This window comes from Rattus rattus, chromosome 4 (assembly GCF_011064425.1).
Source record: "Rattus rattus isolate New Zealand chromosome 4, Rrattus_CSIRO_v1, whole genome shotgun sequence".
NCBI classification, from domain to species: domain Eukaryota; kingdom Metazoa; phylum Chordata; class Mammalia; order Rodentia; family Muridae; genus Rattus; species Rattus rattus.
This window is the reverse complement of record NC_046157.1, coordinates 14,526,599-14,547,331: the sequence shown is the minus strand read 5'-3', so window position 1 is coordinate 14,547,331 and position 20,733 is coordinate 14,526,599. Positions and strand designations below refer to the sequence as shown.

General features: G+C 42.1%; 1 protein-coding gene across 4 annotated transcripts in view; it reads right to left on the bottom strand.

Annotated features, from left to right (window-relative positions):
• The window catches only part of Opa1 (OPA1 mitochondrial dynamin like GTPase), a 77,899-nt gene that overhangs the window by 8,879 nt on the left and 48,287 nt on the right, over positions 1 to 20,733 (bottom strand). For all 4 annotated transcript variants that reach the window (XM_032900055.1, XM_032900057.1, XM_032900056.1 and 1 more), the window contains 4 exons: positions 19,071 to 19,211; positions 16,868 to 16,984; positions 16,065 to 16,158; positions 15,565 to 15,675 (listed from right to left, as the gene is read on the bottom strand). In XM_032900055.1, the coding sequence (XP_032755946.1) occupies positions 15,565 to 15,675; positions 16,065 to 16,158; positions 16,868 to 16,984; positions 19,071 to 19,211 (463 nt within the window). The remainder of the gene's footprint in view (positions 1 to 15,564; positions 15,676 to 16,064; positions 16,159 to 16,867; positions 16,985 to 19,070; positions 19,212 to 20,733) is intronic.

Genomic DNA, 20,733 nt, shown 5'->3' with positions numbered 1-20,733 from the left:
CACCTCGTGGGTGAAGTTCTTCAGGAAAGGGCTGTTCACTCAAGGGCTGGGAATTAGTTTTATGGAATGCACACACTGCTACTGAAAACATTTGCTGTTTATTGCACAACTGTACTATAGAGATGCTCTTAGAAACTCAGCATCTAGAGAAATGTAGGAAATGGAGAAACAAGGAAAAATGAAATTACAGAGGGAAATAGGAAACCAGAACCAAAATGATCAAAACTACAGTCAAAATTGATATCCATGATTATTTATTCACTGTTTTGCCTCCAGAAAAACTTAATTCAGACATTAAAGAATGCTATTAGAAGTGTGGTATTTTATAGCCCCAAAGCTACCAGAAGAATGGTTGAAAGGAACAGAGCAACTCAAATTTGCATACACAAGTAGCTCAGTAGTGACTCATGCGTAAATTCAGCATTCTTTTCTTTTCTCCCCTAGAGAGGGTCTCTCTAGCCCTGTTTGCTCTGGACCTCACTGTGTAAATACGGCTGGCTTCTGACCACAGATCTACCTGCTTCTGTATGCACCACCATGCTTGGCTTCAAAACCAGTTTTCTTAAACTTTTTTAAGTCATTGTAGGGCAAGGAAAGCACTCCTATCAGGAGCATACCTACCCCTATATCTATAATTTCTAAGTATTTTGAAGTCTATTCTCCAAAAGACTTTGGCATGAACACAGCAGTCTGATCTTTAGGTCTGTACCCTTGTTAGACTAAGCGTAGTTAGACAATAATGACAACTTCAGCTCAGCTTCTTAGTAACGATTATGGGTCTGTCTTACTTGACAATGAAGAGAAGTATCACTCTAGGTGCTGGTCAACGTCTGCAGGTCTAAAACCTGGAACTTTTGGTTCTGTTGTACTCAGAGAAAGGCTGAGCTGCTCAGTGAAAGTAGTTGTATTGGGGATGGAAAACCCAGCTATGTCCTGAAATACATTTTCTCTTTAGACAAGCCAAATTAAATAATCATGTATGTATTTGGACAGTATTGTGATTTCTCCTAGCAGTTCTTACATTACTGGTCCATACTGAGAATGGTCTGCTGAAGACCCATGGCTGGGAACATAGCTCAGCGGGTAGAGAGCAGCCTAACCTGCGTGAAGCCTGGGATCAGTTTCCAACACTACAGAAACCTATGGGCCTAAAGCTTAAGAAAGCTGGATTTGGAGCAGATCCTGGTGGCATGCACCTTTAAACTAGCATTCAGGAGGCAGAAGCAGGTAGATCTTTGTGGTTAGAGGCCAGTGTGTCTATGCAGCTTATGTAGTCTATGGGAGGTGAGAGTGGAGGATGAGAAGAGCAAGCCACCTTCATGTTTGAGCCAGATAGCGAGTTCAAGGTTAACCTGGGCTACAAGAGACTTGAAACAATGATGACGATGGTAAAGACAGCCACAAGAAAGAGGAGGAAGGGCTGGAGAGATGGCTCAGTGGTTAAGAGCACAGACTGCTCTTCCAGAGGTCCTGAGTTCAATTCCCATCAACCACATGGTGACTCACAACCATCTGTAATGGGATCTGATGCCTCTTCTGGTGTGTCTGAAGACAGCTACAGTGTATTCATATATAATAAATAAATCTTTAAAAAAAAAGAAAGAAAGAGGAGGAAGAGGAGGAGGAGGAAAGAGGAAGAAGATAAAGAGGAGGAGAAGGGGGAGGGAAAGAAGGAAGAAGAGAAAGAAGAGTTGTAAGAGGAGGAAGAAGAAGAAGAAGATAAAGAAGAGAAGGGGAGGGGAAGGAGGAGGAAGAAGAGGGGAGGAAGGAGATGAAGATGAAGATGAAGAAGATGAAGAAGGAGAAGGAAAGGAAAGAGGAGAAATAGGAGGAGGAGGAGGAGGGGACGGTGATGAGGTGGTGACAACACAGCACCAGATGTAACTCGGTGCCCACTTGGAGAGGACTGACTGACACTTCTATCAGGTGTGTGCAGCAGGTGGCTCTATCCTACTCCTAAGGCGGTGTCTGGTGAGCATAAGAACCAGTTATCCAGCTTTACTGTCCAGCACCGTCCCTTTAGTCTAGGAGAGCATTCAGAGCTCTCTGGAGCATGCACTTGCAGGGTTACAGCCTGGCATAGGTTTGGTAGACAACGTTCACACACAGCTACCCTTACAGTCTAACGGAATATTCTACATGTGGTCTTTTTATATCGATTCCTTAAAAATCATAATTTAAAAGCATTCTGTAGGCTAATTGTGGAAATGACAATATTTGTCATATTTAACCTTTGGAAAAGTTTTTCCTAGGAAAGGAAAAATATTATTTATGTAATTTTTTTTCTTTTTTTTTTTCTTTTTTTTTTTTTTTTAAAAAGGCTTTGCTATATCCCAGGATGGCCTAGAACTCACTATGCAGCCCAGCTGGGTTTTGAACTTGAACTCATGGCAATCCTCCTGACTCAGTCTTTTAAGTAGTGAGATTACAGTTATGCCCCAACATGCCTTGCTATGCTACATTCAATTCTTAGAAAAGCCAACATTAGAAGTTTTACAGCATATACTTTCAGGACTAGATGTACCAACAACCAAAAAGTCCAAAAGAACAACAACAACAACAACAACAACAACAACAACAACAACAACAACAGCTTTTACGGCGTTCATAACCATCTTTTTCTAGTAAAGACCACAGAATCTATCATGAGATTACAACCGTCTACTGTGAATCATTTTATTATGTGTTTAGCACAGAAAATATTTCAAACTATATCAACTCACATTGTAGTAATAAAAATTTAGTTATTTGATATTCTAATTTATTAGTGATATATTGTTTTCTTTCTCCTCTAATAGCTAAAATGTATTTGTCAAAAGGAATCATTTCATTTGCCAGTGTACTATTAGTGTAGAAAATCTAAACATCACATTTCAAAGATATAATGACACAGGCAATTACTTGAGAAGAAGGAAAAAGTTGGTAAATTATTCTGTTCCATCAAATTAATTATGGTTTAAAAACTTCATAGCATTTTGTCTTTTCTACATTTCTGTTTTTGTGTTTTCTGTATTTCTCCTATTTTTAAGAGTATATTTTACTCTGAATTTTGCTAGGCGGAAAGCTGAAACATTGTAAGAAAAGAAAAACCACCCAGGCAGCCCTTAAAGAGATAGGGCATCATTTATCACTTGCAGAGACAGATTTATAAGAAGAGGCCCCTTCTGTTCCTTTAAGACTGCAAAACAGATGGGAAGTGAATGGCCAGTCAATGGGACGAGGAAACACATGGGAGGTGCTGCAGGACGCATGTTCCCAGCACAAGAAAAGAGCCCAGATTGTAAGTGCGTGACTGCGTCCCGGAGAGGGCCTTTCTTCAAGCTGTTACAAAGACAAACGCTGCTCCTCATCCGGCCGTCAAACTGCTATAAATATTGGTTTGTCAAAAGGCCTTCAGTGCTGAAGCTTTAAAAAGGAGTTATAGCAGATAAATAAATCACAGGAAAGAGGCTCAAACAGCTCATTAATGTAATTTTAAAAGAAGAAAAAAAATAATCTCAGAGAATGTAATTCCAATTTATGAATTGAAAGCTTTAGTCAAGCTCAGGTTGAGATGACATAACATGAAATACAAGTTAGAGCCCTTGAACAGATGCTCTATTAGGCAAAGCGCTGCCTGGCCCATTGGAAGCCCGCCACATGCAAGGATGTCTAGCTACTAATACAAGTTCTCCAGTCAGACACATTTGGGACCAGAATAGTAAACACTTCTGCTTTTCTAGTTGAACACCAAGAATCTGAAAAATCTAAACTCTAAAATGCTCAAAAATCTGAGAATCAGAGAGTGTGTCATATCGAGTCTCAGATGTCACAGCCTTTTGGGTGAGAAGTGGCCGGCCTGTTCTTGTGCAGTAAGAGCAGGAGGTACCAAGAGAAGCACAGAGCTGATGCCACATATTATTTAAATCAGAAATCACCCTTGACATTTTACTTTCCCTTTCTCAACTGTTTGAAATGAGTGCGGGAATCAAGTACAGGTCCTTCCTAAGAGAAGTACATGCTTTGAGCCACTAAGCTATCTCTCTGGCTCCAAAATTTTGAAGACATTTTTTATTAAAAAAATAACAGGTGTGTGTGTGTGTGTGTGTGTGTGTGTGTGTGTATGAAGGGGGACATCTGTGCATATAAAGTCTAGACTCTCCACACTTGGTTTCACTAGGAAAACAAGCTCTGAAACACTTATTAACAATACAAAATAAGAAGCCAAATCGAGGAGTTGTGTCCAGGTCGCTTTCACACAGAAATCAAAGACTTGGGAGAACAGAACCACCAAGCAATTCTAAAAGGCACAGGTGCAGACAGAGCTAACTCCGCTCTGCAGAAACATTCATGGCCTGGCTAAGTGATTACCACAGCAAACATCAACCTCTAAACACGAGCGATGGGAGGACGCCTCTTCTCAGGCCTCATGCAGCTCTAAGACTTCCATGACCTACACGAGCCTGAGGGACAGGCAAGTTTCAAGCAGGACATGGAATCCATACTAACCAACGGCACAGTTACATGGAAACATTCTCTGTTTCTGAATAGAATATATTCTATTCCTGTATAATTATTCTCTCTTTATTTTTAGTAGTCCATGGGAAAAATTTCAGTAGCGATAATAAAATATTCAGAAGAAACAAGTGGATTCTGAGAGCGGGGCTGCATGCAGACATTTTTTTTCTGCGTATGAGAGAATCAAGATTAAAGCAGTAGCCAGAACTATAAAGCAGGAACTGCCCAGTAAGTTTAGGATGAACGCGGTCTGCATCTTTGGAGAAGGAAGACATGACGAAGGCACACACAGGAGGGCCAGGTCCTCAACAGGTGGCTTGACTCTCAAGGACAGTGACTGTCACTACACAGGAAGCTACATGGCCTCGGGTCACACAGACGCTATAAAGTAACTTCTCCAGAAGTTTTAGTTTTATTAATGTTGCGTGTTCTGAATGTGTATTTTAAAGCCAAGTTTGTACAAAGAAAAGGAAGTGACCTGCAGCCCACCCTGCTAGACGAGAAGCTGGCTATGTCACTAACAGTGAACCCAAAGCGTGAGGCAGGAGAAGATAACCCAGAGCTGTCCAGACGCTTCCCCGATGCCGCACTCACACGCCACTGAGCTACACCGGGAGCTAAGATCTCTGCTCCAACAGGTTTATGATGTGCATGTACTGCCCCCCAAGCAGTTTATTATTTATAATAATAAAGAATTAAAAACCAAGAGCCTAACTCCTGGCAGTATAACTACTAGAATTTGTTTAAAGACAGAGCTGTGCACACAGCTCAGAGCAAGTTGTGCAAAGGAGGACATAAAAGATTAAAGACCGTGCAAACGATCCTAATTCCTTTCTCAGAAGGGGATAAGGAGCCACTTTATTTAAATAAAATAAAAAGTAGCAGCCGCCTTATACAATTGTCAAGTACAAAAACTGGAACAGATCAGAGAGATGTATAAGGAATAATTAAAGTGGACCATTTTGTACATGGATGGTAATAGAGGAAGAAAAAAAGTCTCCCTTAAGTGACACTGCAAAGCTGGAAACCTCACCGCACAAGCAACACTTGACTTCGTTCCCACACACTCCTCAGGATGGAAACAGGAAATGAGAACACACGGACTTCCAACAGCAGAGGCCGATACCACAGTGAGCCATTATGTACGCCTATGCAATGTCTCCTAGTGCTACTACCATGAAGATGTTAGGAAAAACATCAATTAACTTTTAAGATTTAGTTTATCATGTATAGATTTCATCATTCTCATGAATAGAATTAAAGTGATGAATTTTTTTTTCTTTTTTCTTTTGAGACAGGGTTTCACTGTGTAGCCCAGGCTGTTCTGGAACTCGCTCTGTAGACCAGGCTGGCCTTGAACTCAGAGATCTGCCTGCCTCTGCCTTCTAAGTGCTAAGATTAAAGGTGTGTTCGCGCACCACCGATGGCTGGCCTAAATGACGAAACATTTAAGGGAACTTTGTACTGCACTCATTGGGAGGGAAAGTTTAGAAACATGTAATAGTAAAATAACAAAATTCCTTTGGCTTTAACCTACGTCTCCATGTACCCTTAAGAAAAGCACTTCACACTGAGCATGGCAGTACCTGCTTTTAATCCCAGCCCCTGGAGGCGGAGGCAGGAGGATCTCTATGAACTGGAGCTAGCCTGGTCTTCACAGCCACCCCAGGCCAACCAAAGTGATATAGTGAGATGCTGTCTCAAAAAACCAAAAGGAAAAACAGTGTATTTCCCACACACTTGGTGTAGGGAGTTGATAGTAGGTATAACCCAGAAAGTTCTCCTTTTCACAAAATCCATTTATGTCTTGTTGATTTTATGTTTTATATACTTTCCTAAGCCAGTAGATTACATATTGTATTAGATTTGTACTGGGTTCTATTTTACCATCTGAGAATTGGAGAAAATGCACAGAAATATAAAATTTGAAAACATAGGGCTGAGGAAGAGGTGGCTTTCAGGTTAAGAGCACATGCTGCCCTTGCAGAGGGACTGAGTTCAATTCTCAGCAGCCCCCTGGCAGTTTATAGTGGTCTACAAGGCCAGGTGCAGGGACCCATGGTCCTCTTTGGTCTCCTCAGGCATGAGGCTCGCATACATACACGCCAGCAAAATGCTCGTATATAAAAACTAAAATAATCTTTAAAGAAAACTGTACAAAGCTTTCACCCCATCTTTAATTTATTATTTCATCTACAAATGCTCACCAAGGCAATGATAAGCATTATCAGAAGAGGAAAATTCTAGTCTTAAATATGCACACCGGCTTCCAGACTAGAGCATGCCCAGAACTTACTTTAGAGCAGTGCTTCTCAGCCTGTGGGTTACGACCCCTTTGCCAAACCTCTCTCTCCAAAAATATTTACACTATGATTCATAACAGTGGCAAAACTACAGTTATGAAGTAGCAACAGAATTAACGTTATGGTTGGGGTTACTGCGACAAGAAGAACTGTATTAAAGGGTCGCAGCATAGGAAGGATGAGCAGCCCTGCCTTACAGTGATAAAGCACAGTGGTTGGGGTCACGTGCACCTTTAGTCCTGTCTCTCAGGGTTGGAAGACAGAGGCAGGTAGATTTCCTCAACTTTGAGACCAGCCTGCTCTAACCAGTGAGTTCCAAGGCAGTCAAAGCCACACAGTAAGACCACGCCTCAGAATAAACAAAGATCCCCACGACAAATCCAATTCATGGGAAACTGGGAATAACACTGTTTCTATTGCCATTCACAACCAGAATCTCATTTATAAGAATAAAGTATCAATTACAATCTAAGTGTTTAATCACCTAAAACTGCACTTAGAGCAATAAAAAGGTATTGCTAGTGAAGTGTTAACTATAGTTCCCTATATATAATGTAATATCCCTTTGAGCTTACACCAATTTATTCCTCGATCGTGAGTTTAAAAAGCAGACTTGCGGGCTGGGGATTTAGCTCAGTGGTAGAGTGCTTGCCTATGCGCAAAGGCCCTGGGTTCGGTCCCCAGCTCCAAAAAAAGAAAAAAAAAAAAAAAAAAAAAAAAAAAAAGCAGACTTGCTCCATGCAGCTCTGATAGCTCAGTTGGAACCTGCATTTCCTCGTGAGTATCAGGAGAGCACACTGTGGAGGCCGCCTCACAGGCACTCTGAGAGTAAATAAGTCTAAGGCAGAGGCTTCTCGCTAAGGATTACTTTTATCTTTGTGTCAGCTTTGTCCTTTCCTGCCTATAACACAGAGCAGAGCCCCTCTCATGCCTGCATACTCAAGGTAAAGAGAATTCTTTGTTTTTCTCAGTTAAGGTCACTCTCCCCTTAGTAGGAAAGATAACTTCGCAATGGCAGAAGTTACAAAATAACTTTTATCCAGAAAAGATGTTACTAGTAACACAAAACAGAAATGTTTAATGTTTATTCTATAGTAAAAAGTATCAATCTTTACCTTTTACACACACACACACACCGAGAAATTTCATAACATTTGAATGCCAAAGAAAATGTGTTCTGATAAACTTAAATTCTTAATGTTGGAAATTATTACAGTTTTTCTTTTCTTTTCTTTTCTTTTTTTTGTCTGTTTCTGTGGTGAATTAGATGAACTAGCAATTAGGGAATCATTGGGGGCCCATAAATCAGTGGTGTGCATGCAGTAGAAGCCAGACCGTAAGAAGTCAGGAAGGGTGTGGCTGGTACCATCGTGAGGACAGCGAGTGTGAGCTGACAGCGAGTGTGAGCTGACAGCGAGTGTGAGCTACTCTTAGAGATGGAACAAGCGCTTCTGGTGAGACGAGGAAGGTATCTGAACCTCTAGTCTCTCCCTCTGAAGTTCAGAGAAGGGTTAATGAAAGTCAGTATTAAAATAGTGACTGAGCATTCACTGACTATGTATGATATATAACACAAGGTACAATAGATTTATAAATGAACCAAGTCATCTTGCTAGGGTGGGTCAATCACAATAGACATGATTCTGTTTTCTCTCCATGTTTCCTTGGCTGATTTCTGTAGTGGGAAGGCAGTCTTCTTTCTGCTCACTTACCTAAACCATGGCAGTAGCTAAGTATGCCTTTAATCACTGAGGGAGGGCAACGAAGCAGGCAGGAGAAAAATACAGGTGTAGGTGACACGATAATGACCTAGAAGGAGACGTTCCAGAAGCCAGGAGGGGTGAAATAGTATTGGAGTAAAGAAACAGTGAGAGGGCCGAGAAGGAGTCCGGGCGGTCACAGTCCTGATTCCTCACGCCCTACCACTCCTTCCTTGCCCTTTCTTTCTCTTGATGTGTAACTGCCTGCGTGTCTATGTGTGCACCATTTGAGTGCTGGGTCTCCGGAGCTCGAGCTACAGGCAGTTGTGAGCTGCTTGACGTGAGTGCTGGGGCCTGAACCTGGGTCCTCTGCAAGAGCAATCATGAGCCGTCTCTCCAGTCCCCTTTTCTTTCCCCCTGTGGACCTAGGTACTAAAACTAAAGGCCAGCCTTTTCCATAAATGTTGTTAAAACTGATGCTTTTGTTAAATCTCCAGAAACAAAATTGCCTTGTTACCACATTTGGAATTCAAAGGACTTAACAAACTTGCGGTGCTCACACGACTTCCAGAAGAAGTTATTTGGCTTCTCTGTCCTAATTCTGAAGAAGAATCTGCTTTGCGGGTAGAGAACGCTGCAGGATATGCGTGGGGCGGGGAGGTGGTGAGAGGTAAGAGTCAAAGGTAATTTAGCTTCTACATTGGGAATGAACAACCGCTGTGGGGTGGTCTGAGTCCCACGCCATCCGGGTTCACTGACTTCATCTGTGACAGCAGCAGGTGCCAGAGGAGAGGAGAAATACAAAGTCATCAACAGAAATGAAACCTCAGACTCCATGGCATTCTCCCTCTCTGAACACAGTAGGATAAAAACACTCCACCGCGTTTCTCTTAGCTATGCCCTACCTGTGTTTAAATTCAGATTTAAAAGGCCATGAAGACATTGTTACAACTATCCCATAGATTAGGCTGGCATTTGAGTCACTAAAAGCATCTTTGTAGACTTAGGTGGCCTTGCTAGGTTTCTAATCGTGGTGGCCTTGCAAATCAAATATTCTTCTGTTGCTTCCCTTGTGTCATCGTAATTTTAAAATGAACAAATGCATCTGTTTTCTGTCATTAAATAATATTAACCATGGTGAGCAGAGTTCTCATAGCAAACACGACTTCTGTTGCTGGGTATCAGGTAATTCAGGGAAAACCCTTCATATCTGTAGTCAAGTTTTACCGTCACAAGTGAGTGTCACACAGCCAAAGATTCAAAGGTTGTATCTCTGCTCCTTTCTAATTATCAAGAGAAAGCACGGGATGGCGGATAAGAGGAGGCTGGGAACGTGAAGAAACACAAAGAGGAGCCCGAACAGCATTGTATGCGCTCAGGAGAAACAAACTCTAAGTTCCCAGTAACCATTGCTTGCTGTCCGGGAGATGCTCAGGCAGCAGACAATAAAGAACGGTCAACAGAGGCGAGAGGCCTTGCACGCTCGCTCTCCTGCTCTTTAATCCTTCTGAGCTCTGGTAAAAAGGCCAGCTGTTGCCACCTCGTGCAGGGTAGAGCCAGTCAGCAGAGCAGATTAACTGGGGGTGGGAAAGGGGATATTGCAAAATTCTAAATTAACAGTCACTTTGATTTTACTGCTTTTAACATGGATGCTATTCAACTATACCATTACAATAAGCCTGCACAATGACAGCCAGAGTTTATTATTGTTTTTATATTTCATATATTTTACTTTTATGTTTATATTGGTAAATATGAAGACATATACAGAAACTACATAGAGAACATTTCAACACTCTTAACTCTGCTCAACAAAAACCCTAAATTTAGAATTACAGCCAGTTAAAACGGGAAGGGTTGGTGCATCGCATAGCTGCACCTTAGGACTCAGGAATGAACACAGTGCACTGGAGAGCTCCTTAGTCTGGGGCCTGGGGCTGTGGCTAAGTTGGGAGAGTTTGCTGAGCACAGGCAAAGCCCTGGTGGATTGGGCCTGGGACCCTTGCACCCAGCACTCAGTAGGTGAGAGCAATTTGAACATGAAGTTCAAAGTCCTTCTAGATACACAGAGTTTGAGACCAGCAAAGGGGGAAACATCCAGGTTTTAGGCACCTCTGTTTATAGTGGGCCCTGGCTGTCTGGAGACAGTTTACAGGTCAAATAAAGACAGGCTTCCTTCAATTCATCTACTGACTTCATATGCATGACTTCACCATGCATGTGGTGTTCTTTTAACTAGGTGTTTTCACAGAATAAATGTCTCAGTTCCAAAGCTCCTTCTGGGGCAGGAAGGACTGAGGATAAGAAAAGGGCACATCACTGCTGATAACAAGGAATTGTCTCTTCGACAAACCATTAATTACATATCCCAATACGAAGGGCAACTGTATACAATTATACTTTCCAAAGCCTTGAGTTTTGCCATCTAATTTATTAAAACAACCATCAGATACATGTTTCTAAGTCTCTAGTTTTTATTCTGTAAAACAAGAAAAAAACAAAAAACAAAAACCTACTGTTATTCCACAGGGCTGTGGTAGAGACCCCAGTGAGAACGTATGAAAGCAGTTTCCAGGCTCTAGACAAGTGCACAAACATCAGCTCACATCCATAAACAACTTCATGTTTTGCACAGAGCTAGAAACTTGTAATATAAGTGGGAAAAGTGCATACACGAGAAAGAAAAAATCCAACTTGAAGCCAGGCGGTGGTGGCACACACCTTTAATCTTAGCACTCTGAAGGCAGAGGCAGGTGGATCTCTGAATTATAGGACAGCCAGGGTTGTTCCTATACAACGACAAACAAAGTATAGCGGGTTTCAGTGGACACGAGTTAAATAAAAGCATCTCACCATGTACTGAGTTAGTTTAACCAGTGTTACTAGTGCACAAGGATTAAATTTCCAAGGTGGGAAAACAGATCTCAGAATGTTCCCACTCTTTTTTTTTTTTTTTTTTTTTTTTTGGTTCTTTTTTTTCGAGAGCTGGGACCGAACCCAGGGCCTTGCGCTTCCTAGGCAAGCACTCTACCACTGAGCTAAATCCCCAACCCCGTTCCCACTCTTTTTTAATAGAGTGACAATTGTAAATCAAACATTATAGAAAGGACCATCATTGCCACCTGGAAGAAAGTAATTTTAATAAAACTTTATTTTGATAGATAGCCACACTACTAAGGTAGGGGTTAGAGAGTTGGTTCAGTGGTTAAGAGCACTGGCTGCTCTTCCAGAGGTCCTGAGTTCAAATCCCAGCAACCACATGGTGGCTCACAACCATCTATCTGTAATGGGATCCAATGCCTTCGTCTAGCAGTAATATACCCACATAGATAGAGTACTAATACACATGAAATACATAAATCTTTAAAAACAATCCTCAGGCAACCCAAACAGCTAGCTTCACAGCTGGTTCGCTAGTCAGACACTAGAATCTGTGAGCTCGCTCTTGCTACACAATCAAGATTCTCATAAAGGTCACGTGGGCCTTATAGACTGTGGGGAGAAACTGTGACTAGAACTGAGGCAGGAGGATGAGCTGAGAATCTCACTCAAGTGTCCCATGAGGTACTCAGTCTTTGGACATTTTCACAGAGTGTGTCTGAGTCCTATTTTCTGTGTTTTCACACGACACTGATCTTGTATTAGCTAGAAACATAAACTTTTTTTCCTGATTCATCATAAAACAAGCTAAAGCACCCGGCTACAGAAAAGCTGTAATGACACTACAAAAACATCATCTCTCTAGAAGCATTTACTGAGATTAGGCTTCATCACATCTAATGTTGGTGTATAGAGCCGGAAGCAAGAGTATTTCCTTAAATAAATCACAACTGAACAATCATGTCTTTGAAACCCACACCGATACAGTACTTCCAAGGAATACAGACTGCATTTCTGACCGGCTGCACTCAATCTGGGCTAGGATTTCAGTCTTGCCTTGTCTTGATGCATCTGATGCTCTCAGGCCAGCAGTTCTATAGACAATATTTACCTACGGTTTTTCTAATGTACGGCCACATCTAAAGCCATGTATCTTTAGTAAAAATGGTATTTTCTAAGGTGGCACAGGGTTTTGATTTGACCCTATGATTCAGGTGGTGACTGCTCAGATTTCTCCATGATACCGTTACCTTTTAAAATTAACAGGTATTTTCTTTTAAAACAATCTTTTAATGACAGGTCTTTTCTGTTGAGATATTTTGGGTGGTAAGATAAACATACTATTCTTCGCCACTAATTTCATGCCATTCCCCCAAATTTCCTTATTTACAGATTTGTGTTTTACTCAATAAGCTACAATGTTACTGTCTCCATTACCTGAGGTCTGCCCAGTCGCAGAGTCAAACAGTGCCTGTGATGCAGGCACGTCACGTCACACACACTCTGACTTCTTACTCTAAAGAGTTCCAGGCTCATCCTGTCCTTCCCGCAGTCCACTATGACCACCACGGTGTGTCCAGGCTTGTCCTGACCACCACGGTGTGTCCAGGCTTGTCCTGGCACAGACTTTATTCCCATCCATTTGGTCTTCAGATGATGTACTACTCCTAACTGCACTTTAGTGCACAAACAGTTGAGAGATATCCAAAGTGACGAACTGAAACCAGGCACACTTATGACTGGCAAACCACAAATGCTACCAACATTTCAGTAAACTCGAGTGACACCATTATTCACAATTCTGAACTTACACTAAAATCTCTCTACTGCATAGTTTAAATCCCTATACTATGTCCCCAGTGCATCTGCAATACTAGATACCTTGTTCCCTATAATACAGCCGTGACTAATAACCCTAGCGAGTGGTCTGGCTGGAAGTAGCCCTGACTATTCCCAATCCTTAGACCAAGGACAAGCAGTACGGAGGGGGCGTTCAGGACTTTAAACCATGGGCAGTCATGGCTCTTCTCCGTTAGTGTGACTGATGTCGCTGAGTCATGGGTGAAACCCCTGCTTTTAAGGACATTATTTGGAACATTAACACCATAACTCTATTTGCACAAAAGTCACAAATCACTTCAAGGGGGTCTTATGACTGCTTACTTAGGAAAATCTCCAGAATGTGGAACTTGGCTTGGCAGAACACATATCTGAGTTAGTAATATACTTTCTTTAAATAATCAAATTACCACAGGCAAGTATTGAGTGTTCAGGCTCTATTATAAGACACGAAAAAGCACATCATTTTTCTGTCACTTAAAAATATAGAAGTTGGTAAAATTCACTGAAATATTTCAGTCTAATAGCTATATCCCAAGGGATACAGAAATTATACACAATGAGCATGGGATTCTAAGTCAGGAACTCCCAAATGCTTGCTCAGTGAACCTCCTAGGAACCACGACAGGCATCTTGCCAGTCCAGCAGCTCTGTGGGGCACATCAGAAGAAGAGCGGACTAGGCTTGCATACAGGGCTTCTGCAGCAGCACAAATTTAACTATACTTCAAAAGAGGCAGGAAATAGCCAAATATGACAGAAAAGGAAATAAGTAAAATGAGATATATACATTAAAAAAAGAAAGAAAGAAGAGTAAAGCAAGAGTGCCGAGAGAAAGCAACGGGAGCTCAGGTGACCTGAAAGAGGAAGCCAGGACGGGGCTGAGGCACAGGCACGAAACCAGGGAACCCTGCCTGGCTCTTCTGGATCTGTTTGTGACTGATTACAGGACTATAAACTCAACTGGAAAACTGTTTCCGACCTTGAAATTCTTCTTCCTACTCAGTGTACACTTTCTTTCATGCCAGAAAACATACAAATTTAAGTACACCCTGAAAGGAAAAACAGTTTCCTAAGCTCAAAGAAGGAACACTTACACCTGCTACACCCACAAGTGCTGACTACCGAGAGTTACAGTAATGCTAATGCGTCTCTGATCACCTTGGGCTCTCCAAGATCAGCAAGTATCCATGTTAGTAAGTTACCAGCATTTAAGAACCAAATCTGCTTCCATCCAGCGAGCTTGCGCGTGGGATGCCAGAGGCCTAAAGCCCAAGCAGAGGTGGCAGGGTGATGGCAGCCTGGTCCCATGATGCACATCTGTGGGGTAACCTGATGTTGGAGTACAGCACGATGAAGGAATTTCCAGGAAAGCCTGGTCTAGCTTCAGAGGAGAGGACTCACAGGAGATGGGTAAGGGAGAGAACATGGGAAAGATGAGATGTGCAGACCCCTGACATATAAACTCAGGGAAAGGAGTTTGCAAAGAAGAGTAGCCTCTCATAGGATGCCACAGCATGCAAGGTAAGAGGATATGGCACGGGGTAAGGCACTGTGGTGGTGGTCTGGTGTAAGACAGCTAAGATTCCAAGCTGGACGAGAAGAATATTTGTTTACACAAATGGGAGGGGGGCGGGCAAAGTTTGGCTACACATTAAGAGGACTGATCATTGATAAGTAACTATGTTAAGTATTCTAGAAGCCAGCTCCACACTGTTATGTTAGAATTACAAGTATGGAAAAGAGCAAAGTCAAGAACAAACCAGACAGAATTGGATATAACTTGGAACAGTGAACATCTACTTAAGAATCCTCAATCAATATACAATTAGGAGTAGGCACGCATGCACGTGCGCGCGCGCGTGCGCGCGCACACACACACACACACACACACACACACACACACACACACACACACACACACACTTTCTACAAAGAAGATCTAGGAACTCATATTTCACTAACAAGCATACCTAGTTCTTAGACCTTGATTTCTAACTCATTCTAAAAGAAAAAAGGAAGGAAGGAAGGAAGTTAGTTGTGTTAGGGAATGAGTCTAAACATTGTGTTATGTGTTAGGACAATACCGAGTAGGAGATGAATGAGGTCTAAGGATTAGCTGACACCCTGATTTTGTGAGTTGCTAGGAGAAAAATCTTTATTCCTAGGAAACCCACATTCAAGTATTTGGAAGTGATTTTAGGTCAATGTCTTATTTTAAGAATTCAGAATAAAACATGTTCTTCATAGGTGGCTGTACTTTTCTTTAAGTTTGAGATTAAATGGGTCCAGAGACATGAGGATGTGGAAGGGATCCAGGGAGCTGGGGTAGGAGAAAATACTTACTGAGATCTTCTGCCAGCTGAACTCGTTTGCCAGTAAGCAATTTAACCTTCTTCTCGCCGTCTTCAGCAAAATCTTCTAATACCTCTTTAACGTTTTTCTCTAGCCGCCTAACTGTTCAAAGTAAACAAAAACCCAGAAAAGTAGTTTTGATGAATTTACAGAATGAAAATTTTCCTGATACAATGAAAATAAGCATCACCATGTTGGTTATTCCCTTGCACTCACATTTCTCATTCTCTAGTACGTTTATCAGCATAAACCTTATTCACAGTCTGAGGATGACATATTCTTAAGCCATAACAGACAGACATACAAACCCTAAACACAAAGGAATGATAGGGACGCCTCTCTTTTTATAATTTTTATCTGATGGAAGTAGATTGATAGCATCTTCTATCCCCATCACTTTCTAATTGTAACCTATTTTTTAATTAATATTTCAAAGCAAACTATGATGCTAAGGACCTTCTAGCCGACCTGAGCTTTCGGAGTCACCTCACCTTCGGTGTTTGTCAGCTGCTGCCTCAGCGTGTTGGCAGTGATAGCGAGCATGCGCTGTATTCGCCAGAACAGGACCACGTCGTTGCACTCCAGCTGGAGCAGCCGTTAAGATCGGATGAAATTAGAAACACAGCTTTATTAATTACATAGAACTTACTTTCCTACGGCTTAGTCAGAATGTCAGTGCTTATCTAATAAGCACATACGCATGCACGCACGCTCGCACGCACTTCTTTTGAGCTGAAATAAACCCAGAAAAGCACTTAGAAGCTTCAGTTTAGTAACAACACAAGATTAGCAGAGCTTTTCAAGGGCTATTTTAAAACATTTTTCTTGCGAGAAAATGTCAAAAGGCATACGTCTGCTGCCCTCTAGGGGTTACTTTAAAAGGTATGAGGGCCATGTCTATTTTAAGAACGTCTAGTTCTTTTAGAGAAAGCAGGATTTCAGTGATATGAGAAAATAATTATGACACAAAAACTGCATGGTAAAGTAGGATTACTATACGGTCCCCAGCACACATGCCAATGGCTATGTTCTACACATCCTCCTCTTATATAAACACAAAACTGTTCCCAGTCATTCTGGGGTTCAAGACTGTCTCCTTCCACATTCTTACAGCCCCTGCTGATGATACACACGGAAGCCAGTTACTGTTAAAGTGGCAAATCTGTGACAAGATAAAAGCTTATTCTTTATGAGTTACACATTCTTTTCTTCCAGGGCTTAAAATTCATAGTAAAACTGAAGTTTACACTTTACTTATTGCTAAGAATTACTTCTTTTCTTTGTGAAAGCTCACCTCAGAGTCTATAAAATGCCTCTGGTAGTAATAAAAACCTCTCCGACAAAGGTTACAGTGATTTAGAGCTGTTTTTAGGAAATGTCTTCTATAGACTTGATGCCAAGTATCCTTAATCTAAAATGAGAAAAGAGAAACCAATGTTAGGATAGATGCTGTTGACCACTAAAAGTTAGGTGTAGACAAGATTGACTTTTAAAAGTTAACCAAGGGGCGGATCTCCAAGTTCGAGGCCAACCTGGTTTACAGATGGAGTTGCAGGGCAGAGAGAATCCTGTCTCATAAACAAAACAAACAGGAAAGCTGTTGCCCAGCAGGGTGCTGCTCTCCCTTAATCCCAGCTTGAGTTTCACAGAAACTTTTTTCCTTTTTAAAGATTTATTTATTTTTATTTTATGTGCACGGGTGTTTGCCTCTATGTCTGCCTGTGCACGTGAGTTCTGGGCCTGCAGAGGCTGTCGGATACTCTGGAACTGCAGGTAGGGATATTAGTTAATGATGCCAGGGACCAGACCAGGTCTTCTGTCAGAACAAGTGTTCTTAACAGCTGAACTCTCTCCAGCCCTTAAGTTAGTTAACTTTTAAAGATTTTTAGTCCAGGCTGGAGAGATGGCTCAGTGGTTAAGAGCACTGACTGCTCTTCCAGAGGTCCTGAGTTCAAATCCCAACAACCACATGGTGGCTCACAACCATCTGTAATGGGATCTGATGCCTCTTCTGGTGTGTCTGAAGACAGCGACAGTGTATTCATATGCATAACATAAATTAAAGGAAAAAAAGAAGAGTTAAAACATTTGCTGCTGCTGGGTGGTGGTGTACACACTCAGGAGGCAGAGCAAATGGTTTTTATGATTTGGATGCCAGCTGGGTCCACAGAGTGGGTTCCAGGGCAGCCAGGGGTTCTAAAAAGAAGCTGCAAACAAGCACCATGGAGCAAGGAAAATAGTGGCCTAACATGTAGAGTTTGTCCTCATATTTATCATCAGAATGAGGAAAATGAAATAGGACCCAAAGGTCTTACCCAATTCAATAAAATAGTAAAATGCATATTCCCCCTCCATTACTTGTACCTAACTGAGTTACGTTGGCTGTAATCACCGTGTTACCTATGCAGCTGGCAATGGTGGCATGCCCCTTTATGCTGCTGGGAATGGTGGCATGCCCCTTTATGCTGCTGGGAATGGTGGCATGCCCCTTTATGCTGCTGGGAATGGTGGCATGCCCCTTTATGCTGCTGGGAATGGTGGCATGCCCCTTTATGCTGCTGGGAATGGTGGCATGCCCCTTTATGCTGCTGGGAATGGTGGCATGCCCCTTTATGCTGCTGGGAATGGTGGCATGCCCCTTTATGCTGCTGGCAATGGTGGCATGCCCCTTTATGCTGCTGGCAATGGTGGCATGCCCCTTTATGCTGCTGGCAATGGTGGCATGCCCCTTTATGCAGCTGGCAATGGTGGCATGCCCCTTTATGCTGGCAGAGAACTTAGGTAAATCTTTGTGAGTTTGTGGCCAGCCAGACATCCAAGGCTATATAGTGAGAACTTATCTAAAACAAACCAACAAACCACCCCTCCCACCCCATTCTCCCAACACACACACACACACACACACACACACACACACACACACACACACACACACACACACACACACATATCTGTCTCTATGAATGGGCCATATTTAGATAGAAGTGAACTGTACTCTAAAACTGAAGAATGGAGCTGAGGCAAGGTCTGGAAGTCTTTTTATCCCTTCTGTAGGGACCCAAATTTCTAAATCTGAATTTATCAAGTTCCCCTGTAAAAAGCAAACGGAAATTAAACTTGCTATTCTTCATATTCATCAAGATGACTATCGTTAAGGCAGTAAATGTGCACAGGAGAACAGTAGAACGCAGACTCAAGTCTCTCCGTAACTCATTAGAGGCAGGAGTACTGCACTGCAAGGAGCACTGACTCAGAGAGCTGACCTCCATCCCCTTTCTTTTTCTGAGACAGAGCTAGTGGAGTCCTACTCCAGCCTCCCTTTAGCACAGGATGACCTTCAGTTCCTGCCCCAGATTCCAAGTGTTGTGCCTGTCCCACATCTGGATTTTTTTTTTTGTTTGTTTGTTTGAGCTGAGGCTTGAACCCAAGGCCTTGTGTTGCTAGACAAGCAATCTATCTCTAAGCCAAATCACCAACTCTTTGATAGTATTTCTTACCAGGCTTGGATCGACTTCGACTCCTCGAGATTCCAGGTTCTTCCGGACTGTGGTAATCTCATCACTTGCAAGATAAGCTGGGTGTTCATCATTAACCTTCAGCATCTTTTCCAATTCATTCTTGGTTTCATTGTGAACACACTTTAACAGGTCAAAAGAAGGCTGTTTAGACAGTTTAAACTTGGTCCGTGCGATAACAGCAGCCCCTTTTGATAAGCGTATTACTACTGCATTACTACTGTTAATTACAGTAAGAAAAGATACAAACCAGGAGGCCTATGAACGGAGAGCCACTTGTCTTAGGAATGATTAACCCTAGAATCTTACTTGTGGCACAGTGTTTCATTGGTGAAATTAAAGCACCAGGCTCCTTAGGACAGACTTTCATTCTTGACTGTAGAGTATAATTTTTGTGTAAGTAAAAGTGTCTATGTGGGCCCATGTGGGAAAAAGCAATATTCTATAAATGCCTAGAAGGACTTAGACTTTGTGAAGTGTTTCTGTTCTAATCAATGAAATATCAAGTGAGGAGTTTGATGCTTTTCCATTAAAGAACTCATACTTCAAACCATTCCTGCAGTACTCTTAATTCACCTCTGCCTCTTCTTTGCGACATATTAATCTCAGCAGAGGAAGAAAACATACATGCTAGTTTCAAAACAAGACTCTTACATTGGCCAACTCAGTTTGTCTTGTTATTTTTCAATTCTTTATTCTGATGTGGATTTGAAGCATGAGCTTCAAATCACTAATAACATCACTAATCTGTAAGAGAACTCGCCTGAAACTATATTTTGCAATTCACCAGCTGTGGACAAAAGTGCAAATTTCCTGGGCCATTCTCACAGCTCTATTCTACGCAGTATGTGTGGGAAGCAGGACCTGTGCTTTCACACCTCCACTCTCATCATCACCAATGCACTGCTAAAACAACGTCCCTTTCACAGAAAACTTCTTCCTCATTACCCTGGCTATCTGTTCCACTGACACAGTGAGATGTTTCAGAGTGGGATTTTCCTACAAGACTAAAGTTACTTAAAAGGCATAAAACAGCATGGGTTCTCATTAAAAAACAACAACAACAACAACAACAACAACAACAACAACAACACACACTTATTTTTACTATTCTGGTGTGTGTGTGTGTGTGTGTGTGTGTGTATGTGTGTGTGTTTACCACTTGAGTGTGGGTGCACACAGGCCAGAAGGCAGCACAGAATCCCCGGAACATGATTTCTGGGAACTAAACTCCAGAAGAGTGGAAGGGGCTCCTAACTACTTAACTCGCCAGCCCCCCTGGGTCTCTCATCTTTAACAAAGGAAAATCTTTTCTTGCTACGTCTTGTCATTCATGAAGGCAGCAGGAACTGCACACAGCTATCTAAACTGACCTGGGGCTCCCTTCCGCCTCTTCTGAGCTATGCTTCCCACTGTATCTTCTAGGTAAGAGGGCCACAGGAGCACTGTCCAACTGGGAGTGGAAGGATAAATTAGGGAAAGAGAACTGGATTCAGTCACAGTTTAAAAGAAAAGGACGAACTGGTACACGAACTCCTCCCTGGTGATCCTGGTATCCTTTCTCTTATATCTAAACCATCAGCCTCAACCTTTTACATGCTGTCCCAAACCTAGGGTAGGGGTAGGAGTGAAGGCTCATCTAGGA